Below are 22,244 nucleotides of genomic sequence, written 5' to 3' on the forward strand. Positions count from 1 at the left end.
TGTAATGACAGTAGGGATAATTTATTTCAGAGTTAAGAGTCTCATAGTTTCCATGTTTTGGCTGAACATTTAAGTTTATTTTTCAATTACTGTAGAATAATCAGTGCTAGTGCCAAAATGTTTAATGTTAAATGTCAATCATTTAATTTTGCCAGAGTTGCACACACTGGATTTTTTAAACTTCTAGTATATTTTTAATTTCTAATATATTTTTGTTAAGAATGTTTTCTCTGTGATAAGCCAGCAGCCTGAAATCTATTTCACTTGTGTTGTACTGAAGTGCGACTAAACTACTATGTGTATGATTGTTGTGTATGATCTCAAACATTGTTAACCTGCGCACTGGGGTATGTCTTTGCCGACTGATAGCGTGTACTCAAGATCAGATAAACAGAAACTCTATGGGCGCGATCGAACAACCTCTAACAAGATCCCATTAGGCTCATTTAAATATGCTGCCGCCCAATTCGCCCGAGACCCAGGACTGAAATCCTGCGCCTGGGAGAGTTTAGTACTGGTCCACAAAACGTGGACCAAGCGTGACGACACCTTGGGGGAGGGGGTGGGGGGGGGTGGGGGGTTCTCCCAGGCAGACGGAGGCTCCCGGGTGGTTGGGATTGGGGCAGGGTGGCACCCAGGCAACTTGCCACAGTCCGGGTGCCACGTTGCCTGTGCCAGGGAACGGGCAAGGTAGTTTCCTGCCCTTAAGAGGTGGGGTGAGGAGGGGCTCGTGGAATCCCTCAGAGGTAAATCAGGGCATCGCGGGGGTACGGAGGCTGCAGTGGTAAGTCCGAGGGGAGTTGAGAGTTTGGGGAGGCATTTAGAAGTGGCAGCCTGATCTCTCCCAGCACTAAGGAGCTGAGCCCATTGGTGCAGGAAGTGAGGTGAGTTCGGGCTTGGCAGAGCGTTCCAGACCGAGGCCAAAAAAAGGTTCCGATTGATAGCGGGGTTGTTCTTGGCACTGAAGGCACTGGGAAACACGTGGTATTTGTGCCCAAAACAAAACAAGGGGGTGGAAGAGGAACAATTGTAGAGGAAGAACCGTGTTAGAGAAGGGACAGCAGAAAGGGGCAAAGAGTGACTCAAATCTATATATTTTTAATACCAGTTTTTTGAGAACTCAGAAAAAATGGTTGGGGCCTGTTATATCTACATTTTAATTTAACTAGAAAAGTAATAAAATTATTATTTTTAAGGTACAAATCAACACTAATTCACTGTCCCTGGACTGGAGGGTCAGATTCTATTTCTTTCCTCGAGCTTGACGATTCTCACGAATAACCACTTACCTTCTTTTCAGAAGGTTGATCAGCAAAGACTGTCAAGATCTACGATTCCTGTATAAACTAAACTCGAAAATACCAAATGCAAAAAAGATAACAAAACTCCTGCTTTTTATTTGCGTATCTCAAAATAAAAGGTCGAGCTATTTATTTAAATGAGGGTTTTAAATCTGGTACAAATATCCTCAAAATGCCTTCTGAACTGATGCATGCTTTCTTAATCAAATATTCATTAAAAATAAATGTCTCAAGCAAACTTATTATGATACAAGAGCTTGACTGATCTCGGGTTGCATGCAGACAGATTTAAACTGTGCTCCTCCTTTTCCAACCCTCAATGTGCTTCAAAAAAAGAGAAATAAATTGCTGCATATTTAAAATAAAAACAGAAATTGCTCAGGGCACATGCCACATCCACTTGACATTTGTAAAAGGAAGGCAGGTTAACATTTCCAGTGAGCATTCTTCTTCAGAATTCACTGTGCTTTAGTGTTTAATTGATGCACATGTGCGAAGGAAATGACAATGAAAGCACTGTCATGCATTTTTGTCCCATAGCTTCTCAGAGAAGTTCCAATTCATCTGCATTATTGATACTTTAATTACAATTTCAAAATGCCATTTGAAAACACTGCACTCTGATCAGTTGAATATTGCTTTCACTGTGACTGAGAAGTTTTGAACAAGAAGATGTGTGAGGCAGGTTGGTTCGATGTGGACTGCACTAGATGCAAGGAAGTTAAAAACAGACGTCTAACACTGGAGAAGATCCAACTCTGTTTTATTCAACTATAGAAGTGCTATACATATTCAGCTGTGGGTCGACACTATACTGATCTGACTGGTGGCCTTGTAGTAGCCTGACCAGACTTACTAGCTACCGCATGGTATTTACACCAGACTTACTAGCTTGTGGACTCTGACTGTCTCAGTAGCTGGGTCCCGAGAGAGCGGGAAACCTAGTACCCTCTGGCTTTATAGTGGTAGTGGTCGTGTCCTGTCTGGTGATTGGCTGTACTGTGTTGTATGCTTACTGGTCATCCTATGTGTCAATCACTGCCTGTCTGCATCTCATTATATACATGAGTGGATATTATGACACAAGTCATCAGTTCAACATGAAATTTGCACTTCAGTGACAGTTGAGAGTACATTTTATATATATTGGGCAGGATTCTCCATTCCCGAGACTGTAGCCATCTGGGATGGCCACTTACAGAACACAAAATGGATGATTGCAATGACTGTAGGGAAACATGGACAATGTTAAGAAAGCAAGCAGGCACAGAGCCTGCATGCATATCGGAGAAGGCAGCTCCCAGACGAGACTGAAACTATAGGTCAATTAACATATTCATATTGATGGCCCATCTCCGGGAACAAAGGAAAGACACTCAAGCAACTGATCTAGCTCCAGACATCCCGGCGCCAGTTCCGCAATCCGAAAGCGTAAACAAAGCAAGGCCAACGGCCACCAAAGACACGCCCAGCCATCAGGGCACCCACCCCTTTATTGGTCAAGTTCAATACGAATGATCAAGGTACGGCCCAATTAAGTGGGGCCAAGTTCAAGACCCGCCCAAAAGCACGCGAAGCCCCTTCGGGTATAAGAGGAAACCCCCGAGAGAGAATCGCTCTCTTGGACTCGGCTCTCAAAGCGGAGAAACCCGTCCACCAGCTGCACCAGAAGCAATTAAGCCCAAGGTCAACGCTCGCTACCAGATGGACGACCTTAGCTGTTCTCCTGTACCACTTCTAACCCAACAACCTCAGATCCGAACAACGGCCATTGTTCCTCTGACTGAGTGGGTACCCGAAGTTAAGTATAGGCGTTAGCGTTAGAGATAGTTTAGTTTGTAGTATTTTGTACATGAGTAGATATTACTGTGTGTGTAAATAAATAGTATTCGGGTTTGAACCTTGTGGCGGTATTGAAAGATACCTGGCGACTCTAAGGCATAAACATAATTAGGATTGAGAAAGGCAACCATACTGACCGCCATACTTATAACCAAATAAATATAGCAACAAGACGAAGTGCTGACGCCAGGACAGGATTTGTGGATTTCTAGGACAGCAAAACTGGCAGCACACCTGGACCGATTCTCCGCTCAATCATGATTTCCAATTCCGGTGTCAGCCCATGGCGAATCCCACCCATAAATGTTTAAGATCAGGAAAACAAACAAATCTTTCAAAGAGGAGAAACAATGGGCGGAATTTCCCACCCCGTTGGCTACGGGTGTGCTTGGTGCCTTGAGTGGGCAATATGGTGAGAAGGCCAAAATCGATTTCACGCCATTGTGAAACCAGTTAGCAATCGTCCCCTGTGCCAGTCAATGGCAGGCTGTCTTTCTCATCGTCCAATGTTGGGAATGTAATTTTAATGCATTGGCATCTCTTCACCTTGCCTTCCCACCGCAATGATCTCCCCCATGTCGAATTTACCTCCCACATTGGCATGACCTCAGAACGATATCATTCCCAACTGCCTTTAAAAGGCGTGCAGCCGGCAAGCTAAACATTGAGGGGCATTTGGAGGTGAGTGCAACCTTGTGTAGCACTCACAAGGGTTATCCATTGTGTTATGGGCCAGGGTTTGGAGAACCCCAAAGGGTATCATGGAGTTTATCTGACCCACGACTTTTAATAGATTTTGGCTACAGGGGGCACACAGGCCTACTTTACAGGTGTAGTGCAACAGAGCGTAAAAGTACTTTTAAATTAAAACAATGTTTACTTATGAAGCCAGTTAACACTTTATAAACCCAGAGTAAACATCTGAACAACTATTAACACCAATAAATCCCCAAAGAATACAGTACTCTATAAGTAACTTAATCTTTCTTTGCAACATCCATAAGACAAAAAAACCCACCCTTTTACAGAAAGACAAAAGGTTTAACATCTCTACAGAAACAGATATAATTTTTAAATCGCCAAAGGATCTGTAGACAGTCTTTAGATTGCAGAGAGAGAGACTAATACACCTTCTTGTTGTGACTGCAGCTATCCAGCTCTCAAAACAAAACTAAAACACACCCTGTAGCAGACAACCCAAAGCAAAAGTGGACAGACAGCCCAACTCCACCTACACTGACACCACTGCAGCTCTCCAATAAACACCCGTTTCTTAAAGGTACACTCACTACAGCTATTTTATAAACATCCATTTCTTAAAGGTACTCTCACATGACAATTGGGCTTCAAGTAAGAGGCGCTGTGCATTCAGGCGGGGGCACAGGCAAGTTGCATTTTCTCAGCTGGCTGACAGTGGGGTGCTGGGGCAAGGACTGCGTAATGGTGGGGTGAGGCAATGCAAAGGAGCACAATCTGATGATAATGCACAAGCCACAAGCATATGCCAGGGTTGGGGGAAGGCCTGTATAAAGTGACCATTCTTCCGCAGCTGAGATAGTTCAGGTGCAGCTACACTGACATGCTTGGAGTTGGGCCTCTAGCTTATCTGCCCGCTCAAACAATGCAGAAACATGGAAGTGTCACCAAATGCTCCTGAACCTTTCACCCTTTCGGCACAGACTGAAGATTAATTAATATTTTAGGTGGCTGCAGAACAATTGAATGACTGGGCAAGTGACACAATCTTATTGCAAAAGCTGGCCATGCAATTGCCACTGGTGGAGGTGCTCATGCAATGTCTTTATGCAGGTTTGGTCCAGTCTGCCCCGAGGAGAACAATGCTAACCTACATGTCTCTCTTTTATATCCTGCAGGAATACATCAGGAGCATGGAGGTTGGTAATCTAGCTGAATGCCTCATGGCTTTCAGGCAGCAAAGATGAAGGAGAAGAAAGTTAAGGAGGCGCCTGACCGGACAGAGGGAAGACCCTCAAGAAGAAGGGATGGCTGGGGCTCCTGTTTAACACCCTCAAGAAGAAGGGATGGCTGGGGCACCTGTTTATGCTTAAGAGCCACAGTGATCCATTGTGGATCAGTGCTTGGATAGACCCAGAGACTATACACAGCGCTTGTCATTTGTGCAGATGACAGAGAAAAAGTGTCACCAAAGACTGCATATGCCCAGGCTCTGGTTGGTCACATAGGCCACCTGCTGCAATATTTGGCACCATGGGGATTTGGATGGCATCCACTGCCAGTGTCCGAGGAAGTAACCACAGCATTCAATTTTCATGCCAGTGACTCCTCCCAGGCCTCCACAGGTGACCTCTGCATGATCTTAAAACTCTTCGTACACAAGTGATTTCAGGAGATCACAGATGCCTTCTTCACAAAGGCACACAACTTTGTGCATTTCAACTTGAATCAGGCAAGCCAGAATCAAGAGTGCTGGGATTTGCGCTGTACTCTGGATTTCTACATTAGTTGTATTCATGTGGTGGTCAGATCTCGGTGGTAACAGGCTGTGCTGTATGAGAACCTCCCTCCCACTCGCTGTATGTTCAGCTGGTTTGTGACTGCAGCAAATGCATCCTGGAGGTCTCAGCATGGCTTCCAAGTTTATCTAAGACTCCTACATTCTTAACAGGTCTCAGCAGGAATTTACAGTGGCCGACGGAATGTCAGCAGGCATTTGATGATCTGAAAACTGTTAACCAATTGAAGGTGGCAATTGACGAAAGTGATGTGGGTGTCGGTGATGTACTGTTGCAGGAAGATGATGATCAAAAGGCCTGTTGATTATTTTCTCGGAAACTATATATAAAGTTAGAGCACCCAATTCATTTTTTCCAATTAAGGGACAATTTAGCTTGGCCAATCCACCTACCCCGCACATCTTTGGATTGTGGGGTGAAACCCATGCAAACACGGGGAGAATGTGCAAACTCCACACAGATAGCGACCCAGAGCCGGGATCGAACCTGGGACCTCGGCGTTGTGCGGCAGCAGTGCTAACCACTGCACCACCGTGCTGGCCCTTGGAAAATAAATATTCATCAAAAGATGTATTCAACCATTGAGAAACGGACACTGAATTTGGTATTAGCGTTACCACATTTTGACATTTATGTTGTTGACAATTTATTGGAGAGAATTGTACACATAGCCCATAATCCATTAAAGTTTTTGGAAAAGTTTAAGAATCGAAATGCAAGACTGTTCAGAAGGAGTTTGCTGTGCCAACCGTTTAAATTAATGGCTGTATCACGACTTTGAAGTGTGAGAAGACTGGAATGTTCATAGTTGAAACAAAAGACAGAAATGGACTATACTCATGTTTAAGTTTGCATGCTTAAAATATAATGAAATGTATCTTGTAGAGTATTATTGTAGAGTGTCTTGTAGAGTATCCCGTACCAGCCTCCCCGGACAGGCGCCGGAATGTGGCGACTAGGGGCTTTTCACGGTAACTTCATTGAAGCCTACTCGTGACAATAAGCGATTTTCATTTTTCATTTCATTTATTATTTGTATTTAATAATGAGAAATGTTTAGAGTTAAAAGGCTTTGGAAAAATGAAGCCATCTTTTTAAATTGCTGATTCATTTTTTTAAGGGGGGGGAGGTGTGATGAATGTTGGAATAAGATATAATGTATTATCGGCTTTTGGTGCAGTAAGGGGTAAAAGCCTGGGTTAGTGTGTGTGAGACTGCTGCAGTCATGTTTTTTTTAAAAATTGTTTTAAAGACAACAAAACTTTTGGGTACCGGTGTGCAATTAAATCATTGTAAAAAAGCTTGGGCTAATTGAGTTTTGTTTTGATTAAAAGGATTCCCAGTGGAGTTAATTAGATTTCAGCTGGATAAGTTGCTGTCGTTAATGGATGGAGTGAATGTATCAGGCATTTTGTAGGAAAAGCAGGTCAGAGAAGTTCTAGATGAAGCTGTGACCACAGCTGGTTTAGCTCACTTGGCTAAATCGCTGGCTTTTAAAGCAGACCAAGCAGGCCAGCAGCACGGTTCGATTCCCGTACCAGCCTCTCCGGACAGGCGCCGGAATGTGGCGACTAGAGGCTTTTCACAGTAACTTAATTGAAGCCTACTCGTGACAATAAGCGATTTTCATTTTTCATTTTCATGCTCTCTGCAGTTCAGTTAAAAGAGATTAACAGATTTTGAAGCAGTGTATACTTGTCAGGGAACCAGGGGGAGCTGAAACAAGCTGAGAAAGTTTCTGAAGACATACAGCCAGAGTTTCTACATGGGTCTGACAGGAGTCAGATCTTGTCTTTAAACCAGTCTCAAGAGATCTCTCTTTCTCAAAGAACATCTCTTCAAAGCAAGTATTCCTATGTACCATTGGTAGCTACAGTGGATTGAGAGCTGAATTTTTTTTCCCCTTGTTGTTTCAGTGGGAATAAAGATAACAATTAAGGGTATTGTATTCACTGTATTGAGCAGTATTGTTAAGGGTTAAATGCAAGTTATTTTCTAGTGTGATGTTAAAAGATTTTAATACCATCTTAGTAATAAAGTTTGTTTTAATATACCATATCCTTACTTCTTTGTGTAATTACTCCTGGAGCGAGGAATCCTTTCCTCACAATCTTACAAAATTAAAACAAAATATTGTGCTTTCTGTCCAGTATCCTCGCCACTGTTGGGGTCTGGTCTGGGATCGCATTGATATCCTCAAAGGGATATGTCTTTAATGTGTCTTTGATGTAATCAACACCAATGTGTTGAGGTGCAAAACGTTTGCACAAAAGGGTAGGTAATGTTATTCACTTACATGTCATAATTGTTCTTACAATCATTATGTTGTATTTAATTTACCTGTCAGAGAAGTCTTTGAGATGTCAACTGCAGTGCCTTTGAAAAATAATTTATCTTGCTAGGAAAGTTCAAAGTCATTAAACTAAATCCAAACATGCTTGCATTGAGTCTTAAATATTCAATTTGACAGAATCTTAAATGTAAAATCTGTCAGCAATGGACAGGCAAATTTAAATATATAAAATATTTCAGGTGGCACAGTACATCACTGCTTCAGTATAATGTACGAGAGATGGCAGGATGTGTGTTTCCCACACATTAAGTTTCCCTCATTAGTTATGTTATCAGCAGAATGTGGGTGCAAGCTGACAGTGGGTCCTCCTGAAGTGGGAGATTAATATCCCAGTTTTAAAAAGTCACCTCAGAATCAACAGCAGCTCTGGTCGGAGTCTAACAGCAGCTCTGGTTAGAGTCTAATAGCAGGTGCTTTAATAATTCATGGCAAGTGGGAAATAAAAATGTTTGCCGGCTGATCAGTTGCTCTACTCCTTTTGTGTGTGACGACTGAAAATGATAAACATACAAAGATATTAATTTCGAGCTGCTGTTAAAATATTTATTTAGAACAATACAAACTGCCATGGAGATACCAAGAGCTAGAATTTCTGCACCAAAAGCGTAACTATTATTTTATTTCTAAAATACTTTGTTTTGAGGTTGTGATTTCTCCAATATGCTATTTAACATCAGAAATATATGAGCACATTTGTCAGGCATCTTCAAGTTTCACTTGCAGAAAATTAAAGCTGTTTTTGGTTTCAAAATCTTTAAGGGGTCAGTGACTCTTTGCAGCTTAATTGTTAAGTGATCCATTTATTCATATTACTTAGTGAATCAATCTCACTTCTGATCTTTGCTGCACAAATGATGCAAAATGGAGTGCATCTCTGGACATTTGTCGCTAATTCAACGCTTTTACATTTAAACATTTATTGCGCATTTATCCAAGTTACGTTTCCTGATGGTGGAATTATTTCCTCAGTTTCCAATCAAATTACTTCTCCCTTCTTTGGCAACAGCTACAACCTCAGATGAGAACCCATTTGGCTGCTGAATTATGGTTATTTTCATCTTTGTTGTAACAATATGGGAACATTGGCAAGGCGGTATTTGCTGCCTATTCCTTGTTTCCCAGAATTCCTATAGTGCAGAAGCAGTCATTTGACCCATTGAATCTGCACCGATCCTCTGATAGAGCACCCGACCTCGGTCCAGTTCCCCTCCCTATCCCTGTAACCACATCATACCTGCACATCCCTGGACACTAAGGGGCAGTTTAGTGTGGCCAATCCACCAAACCTGCACATCTTTGAACTTTGGGAGGAAACTGGAGCATCCGGAGGAAACCCACACAGACGCGGGGAGAAGGTGCAAACTCAACACAGTCACCCAAGGCCGGAATTGTACCCAGGTCCATGGCGCTGTGAGGCAGCTGTGCCACTGACTGGAATTGAACAGAGCAGACTACATTGAGATGGAAGGCTTCCTTTCATGACGGACACCAGTGCACCATTTGTCTTTTGTTAAAAATTAGCAGCTATCATATTTATTCTATTCTGGAGATAACTCACCAATCAACAGGTTTATTGAATCCAATTTCATGACTCATCTGGATTTTGGTGCAATATTGTACCCAAGTACCTTTGAAAAGGTACAGATGTCAAAGCTTTTAGTCTTCCAAGTGAATTTTTGCATACTGTGCCTCTTAAAACATCGGTCCCCCCAGGCCCGGTCAGTGCTCCGGTAAACTTGGGCTGGTAACCCAGTAAATTAGCTCAATTTTTACACTAATTTATTTATGGCTGCTCAGGTGTGCAGCACTTTATATCAGGAGGAGTGTCAAAACACTCCAGCACCCTGGCAATCCCCCCCCCCCACCACCACCACTATATATTAATACCCTCTCCCCCCTCCCCCCCGGCACCCGAGCTCTGTTCACACCCCCAACTTTGATAACTATGGTACCTTGACCACAAAAAGGTAGCCAAAAAGCAATTACATTTTTAATATATAAAAATAATGACATTTTAAATATACTGTGGACTCAAAAACGGGAACAGCTAGCTAAACATCGAAACAACAGCAAGGGAAAGAATTAGAACTAACCAGTTATATATTATACTTTTATTCTACCTTTACATCAGACATGCATCCGCTTACCAAATGGCCTAAAATTCCCTGTTCTTCAATAGTAGTACTGAAACAATGACCATGTAACCAGGATCATTTCAACAATGTCCATTTTAAAGGCATAACTAGGTTACACTAAACATTTTTTAAAAATCTTCTTCCGTCATGGTGTGGTCGAGGTATTTTAAAGCAAGCACCCCTCTTTCTGCTGCTTTTATCTTGCTGTATTGTAACAGTTACCGGTCCATCGATCCATGTAATTAAGATAACTGTCTGACTTGACTGCACATACCAAAAGAGCAATTTTCCTGATGACATCTCGTCAGTTGCCGTACAAGTGATATGGATGCTGCTATCCCATTCTAACTTATTCTTTCAAATCTACTTTGCAGGCCTGACTTGGGTCATTGTCTGTGCGGAGTCTGCATGTTCTCCCTGTGTCTGCGTGGGTTTCCTCCAGACACTCCGGTTTCTTCCCACAAGTCCCGAAAGACGTGCTTATTAGGTGAATTGGACATTCTGAATTCTCCCTCAGTGTACCCGAACAAGCGCCTGAGTGTGGCGACTAGGGGATTTTTGCAGTAACTTCATTGCAGTGTTGATGTAAGTCTACTTGTGACACAAATAAAGACGATGATGATGATTATTATTAATATATGAATATACAGATGACAACAACTAATGACATCATAGCACTTACTGATGACATCAACAATGGATTTAAATAAGAAGATGCATAATAATAACACTGTATAACACTTCTCCCCCCATAAATTTTAATGTCCCTTAAGGACAGAAATACGATGAAACTAATGCCTTAATTATATGTCAGTCTTTCAGGAGCTTTGTGGCTGCACTGTGATCTGTGCAGTACCACTGGTGACTCCGTCAACTCTGGTGATGCTTTACTTAGTTCAACTAAACCTGTGGGCTCAGGAGTAGGTTGAGTATCTGTGCATGGGTGTCCCTGTCCTGAAGTAGAGTCCATTGGAAGTCAGAATACAACAGAAACCACTTCTTGTTGAATTTCCACAGCAGCACTTCCTTCTATTGTATCTGGAACTTTTGCTGTCTCTTGAGTCATGGTGTAGACGAATATGATCTTGGTGCCTGCAAATAACTCTTTCATTATTCAATTTCACGACCAAAGATATTGGATCACTTTGGTCAAGAACAACACCAGGTCACCAAAATTCCTGATATAGGCACAATCATTCAGGTTAAAACGTCTCCCCTTAACACGAGAATCATGTCTCTCTCTCTGCTTTTCTTGTCTCCTCACTTTTGCTTTGACATCTGGATGTAGCAGTTCCAGGTGATAGTTCAGTGTTCTACCCATCAATAATTCAGCTGGTGAAAGTTCCGCAGTTGTTTGTGGTGTGATACGATATTGAAATAAGAACCTAGAGAGCTTGGTCCCTCTTCAATCCTTCTTTCAATGTCTGAACAGCTCACTCTGCCAAAACATTTGAAGCTGGATGAAAAGGCATGGGATGTGCAAGGTGTATTTCATTCCTTTGATTAAATTCTTGGAACAAGGCGTTCTTAAATACTGTACCGTCATCAGAAATGCGAGAATGCAGTAAGCCATGAGTCGTAAATGCTTGGTGGAGCTTTTCTGTGGTACAGGGAGCTGTAATGTTACTCATGATGTATACTTCTAACCACTTAGAATGTGCATCCACGATGACTAAAAACATGTGACCCATGAAAGGACCTGCAAAATCCACATGAAGTCTCGACCAAGGACGATCAGGCCACGGTCAAGAATGAAATGGTGCTAGTGGCGCCATCTTCTGGTCAGACCGACATGCAGAACAGGATTTCACTTTTGTTCTCCAAATCCTGGTCTATATTAAGACACATATGACGTGGCTAGACTCTTCATTTGATTCACCTGGATGAGCCTCATGAATGTCATCCATTGCTTGAAAACGTCCAGGGGCTGGAACAACCACTCTCGACTCCCACAGTATGCAACTATCCTGCACATTTAACTTGTCTTTGCACCTCACAAAACGCTCCAGCCCTCCATCTTCTATGATAGATGGCCATCCTTGCATCACAAATCTTTTGGCTTGTGACACAAATAGGATCTCTGTTCGTCCACTGCTTAATTTGTTTAGCACTCACTGGAGATGGGGAAAGTCTCTCCAGCAAGAAAATCACCTTAGGACACAATACCTGGGTTGGCAAATGCAGTAAAGGGAGATGACTTAACATGCCCACGTTAGCATTGCCCTTCCCTGCCCTGAACACGTTGCTGTACTGAGACGCTGACAATATAAGCGTCCAGTGCTGTATTCTTCTGAGGCCATGGGAGGGATACATTCTGACTCACTGAAAAGGCTCATCAATGGCTTGAGGTCGGTATGTATGGTAAATGACCGACCACAGAGGTAATGATGGAATATTTTTACTACAAAAACATTACAAAACATTCTTTATCCAACTGAGAAATTTCTCCTCACCTCAGTCCTAAAAGGTTTACCCCCTTATCCTCAAACTATGAACTCTAGTTCTGGACTCCCCCTCCACCAGGAATATTCTTTGTGAATCTACCTGGTCTAATCCTGTTAAAATGTTAGAAGTTTTATGAGATTCCCCCCGCCCCATATTCTTCTAAACTCCAATGAATATAATCCTCACCGACAGTCTCCCCTCCATATCAGATAAGAACATCATAACTGCACAAAATACTCCAAGTGTGGCCTCACCAATGCCTTATACAATTGTAGTAAACATCCCTCTTCCTGTCCTCACTATGAAGGCCGACATACCATTTGCCTTCTTTACTGCCTGCTGTACCTGCACGTTTAGTTTCAGCAACTGATGCACGGGGACCAAAGGTTTGCTATGTATCCACTCTCTCAATTTACACGCATTCAAATAGTAATCGACCGTCCTATTTTTATTACTAAAGTGTATTACATTTATACTGCATCTGCCATGCATGTGCCCACTCATTCAGCATGTTCAAATCCTACTGAAGCATCTCTGCATCCTCCTCATAGTTCATTCTCCCACTCAATTTTGCATCATCTGTAAATTTCAAAAAAATACATTTAATTCCCTTGTCCAAATCATTAATATATAATTATTATACATTAGAATTAAAAGTTGGGGTCCTAGAACAGATCCCTGTGGTCCCCGACTAGTGACATCAAAACTGCCTGCCAATCAGAAAAAGACCCATTTATTCCAACGTTTTGCTTCCTGTCTGCTAACCAGCTTTCTGTCCATCTCAAGACTACCCACAATCCCATGTGTCTAACATTACAGTGTGATCTGCTATGTGAGACCTTGTCAAAAGCCTTCTGAAAGTCTAAATAAACCACATCCACCGCATCTCCCTGGTCAACTCTACTAGTTATATCTTCAAAGAATTCCAGTAGATTTGTCAAGCATGATTTCCTTTTCATAAATCTTAACTCACTTTGTCTGATTATATCACTGCTTTCCAAATGCTGGGCTATGAAATCCTTGATAATGGACTCTAGCAACTTTTCTACCACCAACGTTAGGCTCACTGGTCTATAGTTCCCTGTTTTCTCTCGACCTCTCTTTTTGAATAGCAGGGTTATATTGGGCACGATTCTCCGACCCCCACGCCAGGTAGAGAATTGCGGGAGTGCCAGGCAAATCATGCCACGCCACCCTGGCACCCCCACGCAATTCTCCCCCCCCCCCCCCCCCCCAAAATGGCGTGTCGTGTTTTGTGACAGGCCGCTCGGAGAATCGCCGCTCGCCGTTTCTAACAGAACCGGCGATTCTCTGGCCCGGATGGGCCGAGCAGCCTGACGAACCCAACCGGTTCACGTCGTCGCCAACCACACCTGGGTCGCTGCCGGCGTGAACATCGCGCGACCGTTGCATGTGGTCTGTGGGGGGGCGGAGGGAGGATCGAGCCCACCAATCATCGGGCCAGCATCTCTAAAAGACGCACTGTTTCCCCTCTGCCGCCCCGCAAGATCAAGCCGCCATGTCTTGCGGGGCAGCGGAGGGGAAGACGGCAACCGCGCATGCGTGGGTGAAGTCACTTAGGCGCCGCCGGCCGCATCATTCCGGCCGCTCCGCTGCGGCGCAAGCGTCAAGGCCCAGCACGCGAAATTGACACGTCTCCGCTCCTAGCCCCCCCATGGGAGGGGAGGGGGGGGGGGGGGGGGGGGAAGGAGCGGATACACTCCAGGTTTCACTCCGGCGTTTGTCTCCCTTTGGGAGAATTTTTCCCATTATCTATGATCTAGACTGTAGGCACCATTCCAGAGTTAAAGAATTTTGGAAAACGACCTCCAATGGATCCACTATTTCTAGTGCTACTTCCTTAAGTATTCTGGGATGAAGATTATCAGGCCCTGGAGATTTATCCGCCTTATCATCATATCCCTGTTCTTTTTCAAAAGGTTTACGGTCTTTTAACAGAGAATACAATACAATTTTTCATTTCCATAATACAACATAGTCTTATTTGTTGGCAGTTCTTTCACATCTCGATCTGTCATGTGTGAGGGTATGGTAATCGTACTCAGTTCAATAAGCATTGCACTTCTTAGTTTCTTCTGTAAATTTCTTCTTCAAGCTCTTATTCCCTGATTCAATTCTTCACTGGACTGGTTCTTATTTTCTAGTTGCCTTTTTACAATGTTCAGTAGTGCCGGTGCCACTTACCAACCCACGCTAACTCTGCTGAGCACCTCACATTATACTGCATGCATGCACATATCCTCACAACACTTACCAGACATTGAGTTGAAGGCAGACCGCAAGGGGCATGTCTTCAGCTCATGACATCAAAAGAGGCTTTGCTGTAATTGCACCAGGCCAACAGCCTCCCTACTTATCTCACTGATGGATTGACTGCAGCCAGGGCAGCTGGTTCTCACTGTAGGCTATGAAAAAGGTAAGAATGTCATTTTAATGAGATTGGTGGTGAGCTGGAGAAATAATATTTAGGGTGATTTTACACTACGATTGTGGCAAAGATGTAAAGCACTTCATATTGATGTTAAATTATGGAGCAGGATTCTCTGTCCATTCACACCGGTGGGATTCTCCATTCCCACTGCAGTGAATAAAGTTTTGGCTGAGTGCCAAATTCTCTGTTCCCGCTGGCAGCGGTAGTAGGGAATTCAGAACAGAGAATCCCGGCCTTGGTTTGTGTGTGGCCAGAATCTGGTCAGGATCTGACAAGGCATGGGAACAAAATAAGAGTTCATGAAGCAAGGACTCAACTCCAGTTGGCTTCAAAGTCAGTTTGCTCTTTTCAAACCAACATGTACACAAGTTATAACAGTTCAAAGCTGAAATTGCCTTATTCCAACATCAAACTTAATAGTGTGAATGCAATGTCAAAGTATAATATTTCAAAAAGATCTGTACAATATTTTTCCATTATGAAAATTATGCATGGAGGAAAAATTGCAGTTGATGCAAGACAAATAGCTTCAAATGTTTTCATTTGGTAATCATCCCAATGGAAAAATATTCCTGTTTGTAATGTGAAAACGAACAGATCACTTTAATTAGTGCTTTTAGTGCGATCTCACTGTATTTCTCTGATTGATTGCTATTAGGATGCAATCCCTCAGAAATCTGCACTTTTGCACATGTCCTGTATATTGACATTTTATGTTTTAAAAGAAGGCAACTCACAGATTTTCACTGTACTGCTGTTTGGGTGTTAACATATTTCAGTTTTATTTAAAGTTGCTTTGAGAATTATTTTCTTTTGCACTTATATTCTTTTCAAATAAGAACATAAGAACTGGTTTAATATGAAATTATATTCATCTACCAGTCACAAAATGCAAGTGCTCTCACACAGTTATTGCTTTCAGTTTACTGAGGTTTGCTAGATGATATAGGAGAGGGCAGGTCTTTACGTTTACATAATTCAAAATCAACCAGTATCCAACATGGCACAGCTCTACCTTTTGAGATTGTATAGAAGTCTGCACCAAACCACAGTTGTAAAATAAATCATTGCCATCAACATATTTATTTTTAAACTAACTACAATCTTTCCTAGAGGCTCAGTCAACACAAACCAGCTCCCCCAACAACCCCAAACCGTACCCAGGAATGAAAGCTGGTCAAAGAAAAGGTGTAATACTCTTGGAACACCATCCACTGTCGAACAAACCAATTAGGAAAATGACCCCACCAAGTAGTTATACCATCCCTCCCTCAGCCCAAAGGAATCCTGGGTGACAAGAGCAAATTCTATCAATCCACATCTCCCATATTGCCTGCTCTATCACCCACATATCAAATCGAAACATGGAATGGATTTACAAAGTATTTACAGAAATGAAAATGATCAGTCTTTGAGTTCAGGTGATAAACAATCTATTCGACCAGATTGCCTTGCATCATAGTATAATGTATGAAGGCTTATGTGACATGATATACGAAAGGTGAACTATAAAGACACAGAGATCAGAACATCAAGCATAGGGTGCATTATACAGGGGAGCAAATACTTCTGAAATTACAGGCTGGGTCAGCAGGAAACAGAATGGGAGTTTCCATTCTGCAAGAGTTTTTGTTCAAATCAATGCTATTCTATTTAAATTTGTTCCGACCTTCTGAAGGAAGGATGATACAATACCAAACATAAAAATAAAAAATCCACATACTCTGCACCACTGCCAGTATCAACATTTACATTGGCAATGGTCAAGACGCAATACATTTCTTTACTGCACCAAAACCTCCTTCGGATCAGGACATTTATTTCACATTATTAAAATGTCATTTTATCTGAAAATAAATCTGCTACAAATCCTGTAGAGTGACCAGATTAAGTTACTGGAGTGAACATCTGGAATATAAATATCCAGGAAGAAGTTTTTGGAAGATAGGTCATCTCCTTCATCCACACTGAAACTTATGGAACGCATTTTCCCACATTCTGTTCCTTCACACAGCCCCCTTTTACATCTGCAATACATTTTCCCATTGCAGACACTATTCATGAAGGCATCTGTTTTTTTCTGATCTTTAATTATTACAAAAAATACATAGAATGACTTCAGCACAGATACTGAAGATTATTTCCACGTAAACATAAAAACAGGTTACGCTGACTCCATTGGTTTGGCAGGTATAAACAGACATGGGTTTCTTCAGGGTCTTTTGCCTGTTCTTATTTATCAGTGTTTGAAGACTTCCTGTTTCACAGAAATCTGATATATACACATACATGTGGTGGTCTGATTCAGCATTTGTTAAGGTCATACTGAAATTTATAAAGTCACAGTGTTGTGCGTTACCTGCCAAATGTTAAGCGTTAATACAAAAACCTTATCCTATCTTACTGCAAGATAACAGCTGGCACCGACTGGTGCTGTAAAAACCCTTGTGGTTGGGCAAAAAGTAGAGTAACCTTTTGTTGTACACTGATACATTGTTGCTGTGCATAGAAGCTACACTATTTATAGCTCACTGATTAATGGGGGGGAAAAGAATGCAGAATACCCTCAGGATTGCACTTTTTCTTTTGCAAGGCTCCCGAAGGAAGCTTTAAACAGAGTAGTAACTGTGTGCAGAATACAGAATGGAGCTTGTGGACCCTTACAATGCTTTGCTATGCTGTGCAAATGTGCTCGCAGTTCCTGTTCATTGTGGCAGCATTTAATTCAGCAAGTTACAACAGAAGTCTTGACAGAATTAAATACTACTGTTCTGCCATCATTTTGATTCTCGATCATTTACCTATTGGTGATTCGAACATACTGGTGTGAAAAGTGGGTCTTGGTATTAAACAGACAAGAAGCCAGTTGCAGACAATACATCAGGTCAATCAAGATGCAAGCATTTAAGAATGTCAGCTAAATATTTCTCTAAGGGAATCTGGAACCGTGGATGTTTCTGCACAGATTTGGGTAAAAAAAACATATTGAAGATCATGGCTCCCATTCCCAAAACAATTTCTTTGTTGGTAATCTCTAGTTTATATTCGTATTCCCTCAGTTGGCTGCTTCATACAATTTACTCAAAATGGTGATCAACTGGGGTTTGTTAAAGACCTACTGGATTTATGATTTATCTGGTTACTGATATACCATCAATTCAGACACGAGCTGTAGAGTGAGTCCAAAACTTTGGCTTTAATGAGCTAGATGTTAACCCTGCAGTCGACTTACACAGAATGGCCGACTGCCAGGTGCGATGGTACTTATACCCCTCCCCGTGGGAGGAGCCACCAGCCTCTCGTCAGCCAACTGGCAGAGAGGCACATGACCAGCCAGAGCCAATGGGCAGGGAGTCCTCTGCCCCAATAGTAGCACACCTCTTAAGGTGCTGCAAGGTCTGCTAGCCATACCACCACAGTTACATAAGGTTGAAACAAGATGAAAGTTCACATGAATAAAGAGCTCACCACTTGGGCTGGAACCTGTTCCATTTTGGCAGCTGGAGTTCCTGGACGTGGGTAAAACTGATTGATGAACAGGCTCGGAAACTTGTACTCCTGAATTAGTTTTAGAGTTTCTTGGAAGTCCACTTCTGTCTCACCGGGAAAGCCACAGATAATGTCTGTGGCAACTGTAATCCCTGGCACCCTGAGTGAAAAGATGAAAATTCAGATTAAATATTTATGTTTCTTTATATAATTTCCTGAAATGTTTGTTCACTGTTTCAGTTGTCCTGTGCACAAAACACAGAATCCCTATTCAGCAGAGCAAATGTCAAAATACTCAATCAAACCTGCATACTTATATGATCCAGTCTGCTCAGGGCAATTGCGCATCATTAAATCATTTGAACAAAATGCAGGAAATAGCAACACTTGGATGACGTCTCTTGTAGGGTTGCCATCATTCTGAGTATAACTGTCTTCCACATACCAATGGAAGTAAATCGCTGGTATTTAGTAGATGATTGCCATTCTCACATTCCTCCTTTTTCTCATATATGTTTTAAAACATCCAACCCTATTCATGCTAATTAACCGACAAATATGAAATCCAAGTGCCTAAACAATTTTCTTTCTTTCTCTTTTTTTGGATTGTTCATGGCATGAAAGTGTCGCTGGCAAAGACACTATTTGTCACCCATTCCTTTTATTTTAAATTTAGAATACCCAATTACTTTTTTTCAATTAAGGGGCAATTTAGCGTGGCCAATCCACCTACCCTGCACATCTTTGGGTTGTGGGCCAAACCCCACGCAAACACAGGGTGAATGTGCAAACTCCACATGGATAATGACCCAGAGCTGGGATTGAACCCGAGACCTCGGCGCCGTGAGGCAGCAGTGCTAACCACTGCGCCACCATGCTGCCCTCTGTCACCCATTCCTCACTGACCTTGAGAAAGTGCTGATTAGCTGCCTCCTTGACACACTGCTGTCAATGTGGTTCAATGTTAGGCAGGGAGTTTCAAGATTCTAACCCAACAACAGTGAAGGAATGGTGATATGACAACATGCGACCAAGAAGCAGCAGTAGGCTATTTGGCCCCTCGAGCCTGCTCCACTATTTAATAAGATCATGGCTGATCTGATAGTAATGTCAAATCTGCATCCCGCCTACCTTTGATAACCTATTACCCGCGTGCTTACCAAGAGTTTGTTCACCTATGCCTTGAAAATTATCAATGGCCCTGCTTCCACCACCTTTTCAGAAAGAGTTCCCTTGGAGAAGATTTTTTGTCTCATCTCAATTTTAAATGGGCGACCTCTTTTTTTAAAAATAGAGGCTCCTAGTTCTGGATTCTCCCAATAAGTGGAAATATGCTCTCCACATTCATCCTGTCAATACCCCTCAGGATCTTGTATGTTTCAATCAAGTTGTCTCTTACTTTTCTCAACTCCAGTGGACACAAACCTAGCCTGCCCATTCCAGGTATAAGTCTGGTAAATCTTCTCTGATCTGATCCATGCATTGACATCCTTCCTTAAATAAAGTGACCAATACTGTAAACAGTACTCCAGATGTGGTCACTAGCGCTCTGTATAACTGAAGCATAGCCTCCCTACTTTTGTAATCAATTTCCTGCGCAACAAATAATAACATTCCATTAGCTTAGTGCCCTTAGTGTTGGGTGGGGTTACTGGGTTATGGGGATAGGGTGGAGGTGTTGACCTTGGTAGGGTGCTCTTTCCAAGAGCCGGTGCAGACTCGATGGGCCGAATGGCCTCCTTCTGGACTGTAAATTCTATGATAATCTATGATTAGCTTTCCTAATTACTTGCTGTATCGGCATACTCGCCTTTTGTGATTCATGCACAAATCACCCAGATCCCCTCTGCATCTCAGAGCTCTGCAATCTCTCACCATTTAGGTAATGTGCTTCTTTTTTATTCTTCCTGCCAAAATGGACAATTACACATTTTTCCATATAATACTCCATTTGCCAGATCTTTGCCCACTCACATAGCCTATCTAAATTTTTTTGTCGCCTCCTTATGCCCTCTTCACAACTTACCTATCTTTGTGTCATAAAACAATTTGGCAACCATCCTCTCCATGCCTTCGTCCAAGTTATTTATATAAATGATAAATTGTTGAGGCCCCAGCACCTACCCTTGTGGCACAGCACTTGTTACAACTTGCCAACCGGAAAAAGACCCATTTATGCCTGCTCTGTTTTCTGTTAGCCAGCCAATCTTCTATGCATGCCAATATGTTACCATCACACCGTGAGCTTTTATTTTCCACAATAACTTTTGACAGGAACTTTATCAAATGTTGTATCCACAGCACGTGTTACTTCCTCAAATAATTCCAATAAATTGGTTAAACATGATTTTTATTTCACAAAATCATGTTGACTCTTCCTGATTACTTTGAACTGATCCAAGTGTCCATAAGACCATAAGACATAGGAGTGGAAGTAAGGCCATTCGGTCCATCGAGTCCACTCCGCCATTCAATCATGGCTGATGGGCATTTTAACTCCACCTACCAGCATTCTCCCCGTAGCCCTTAATTCCTCGCGACATCAAGAATTTATCTATCTCTGCCTTGAAGCCATTTAGCGTCCCGGCCTCCACTGCACTCCGCGGCAATGAATTCCACAGGCCCACCACTCTCTGGCTGAAGAAATGTCTCTGCATTTCTGTTCTGAATTTACCCCCTCTAATTCTAAGGCTGTGCCCACGGGTCCTCGTCTCCTCGCCTAACGGAAACAGTTTCTTTGCGTCCACCCTTTCTAAGCCATGTATTATCTTGTAAGTTTCTATTAGATCTCCCCTTAACCTTCTAAACTCCAATGAATACAATCCCAGGATCCTCAGCCGTTCATCATATGTTAGACCCGCCATTCCAGGGATCATCCGTGTGAATCTCCGCTGGACACGCTCCAGTGCCAGTATGTCCTTCCTGAGATGTGGGGCCCAAAACTGGACACAGTACTCCAAATGGGGCCTAACCAGAGCCGTATAAAGGCTCAGTAGCACATCGCTGCTTTTATATTCCAACCCTCTTGAGATAAATGTCCTGCGAAAACTTCTTTAATAATAGCTTCTAACATTTTCCCTATGACAGACGTTTAGCTACCTGGTCTGTAGTTTCCTGCTTTATGTCTCCTTCTCTTTTTTAATAATGGAGCAACATTTTGTATCTTTCAATCTAATGGAACCTTGCCCAAATCTAGGGCGTTTTGGAAAATTAAAAACAAAGTATCAACTGTCTCGTGAGCCACTTCTTTTAAGACTCCGTGATGAAGTCCTTCAGAATCGGGGGACTTGTCAGCTCGCAGCTCCAACAATTTACTCAGTACCACTTACGTAGCGATTGTAATTTCCATGAGTTCTTCCCTCCCTTCCATGCAGAGTATCCTTACTACGTAGATGGAACTTTGGATGGGATTTTCTGCCCCGCTATTAGCCGCCGGCAGGACCTTCTGGTCCCAACGTTGTTAACGGGGTTTACAGTTGTATGGAACATCCACCGTCGAGATACCTGCGCGGTGCAGGGGATTGCCGTTGGTGTGACCAGAAGACCCTGCCAGTAAGAGTGGCCACAATGTCTCCACAAGACTGCTGCAGTAGTCATCCTACCAACACTGTGACAGGTAGATTGGTGAGGGAAAGGTCAACTTGGTTTTTCACTTTCGTTGGTTTCCTCACTACCTGGCACAAGCCCAGTCTCCATTGTTCCGGTCTCGGTCAGTTCGGTCAATAGTCACTC

The 22,244-nt window shown here is 42.6% G+C and overlaps 1 protein-coding gene across 4 annotated transcripts in view; it reads right to left on the bottom strand.

Annotated features, from left to right (window-relative positions):
* Positions 1-22,244, bottom strand: part of cdkal1 (CDK5 regulatory subunit associated protein 1-like 1) — a 781,965-nt gene that overhangs the window by 197,607 nt on the left and 562,114 nt on the right. For all 4 annotated transcript variants that reach the window (XR_005460641.1, XM_038796964.1, XM_038796963.1 and 1 more), the window contains one exon: positions 18,492-18,672. Coding sequence is in view for 3 of the 4 variants with exons in the window: in XM_038796964.1 (XP_038652892.1) it covers positions 18,492-18,672 (181 nt within the window). In the remaining variant the exon portion in view is untranslated. The remainder of the gene's footprint in view (positions 1-18,491; positions 18,673-22,244) is intronic.

This window comes from Scyliorhinus canicula, chromosome 5, assembly GCF_902713615.1.
Source record: "Scyliorhinus canicula chromosome 5, sScyCan1.1, whole genome shotgun sequence".
In the NCBI taxonomy this organism is placed as follows: Eukaryota; Metazoa; Chordata; class Chondrichthyes; order Carcharhiniformes; family Scyliorhinidae; genus Scyliorhinus; species Scyliorhinus canicula.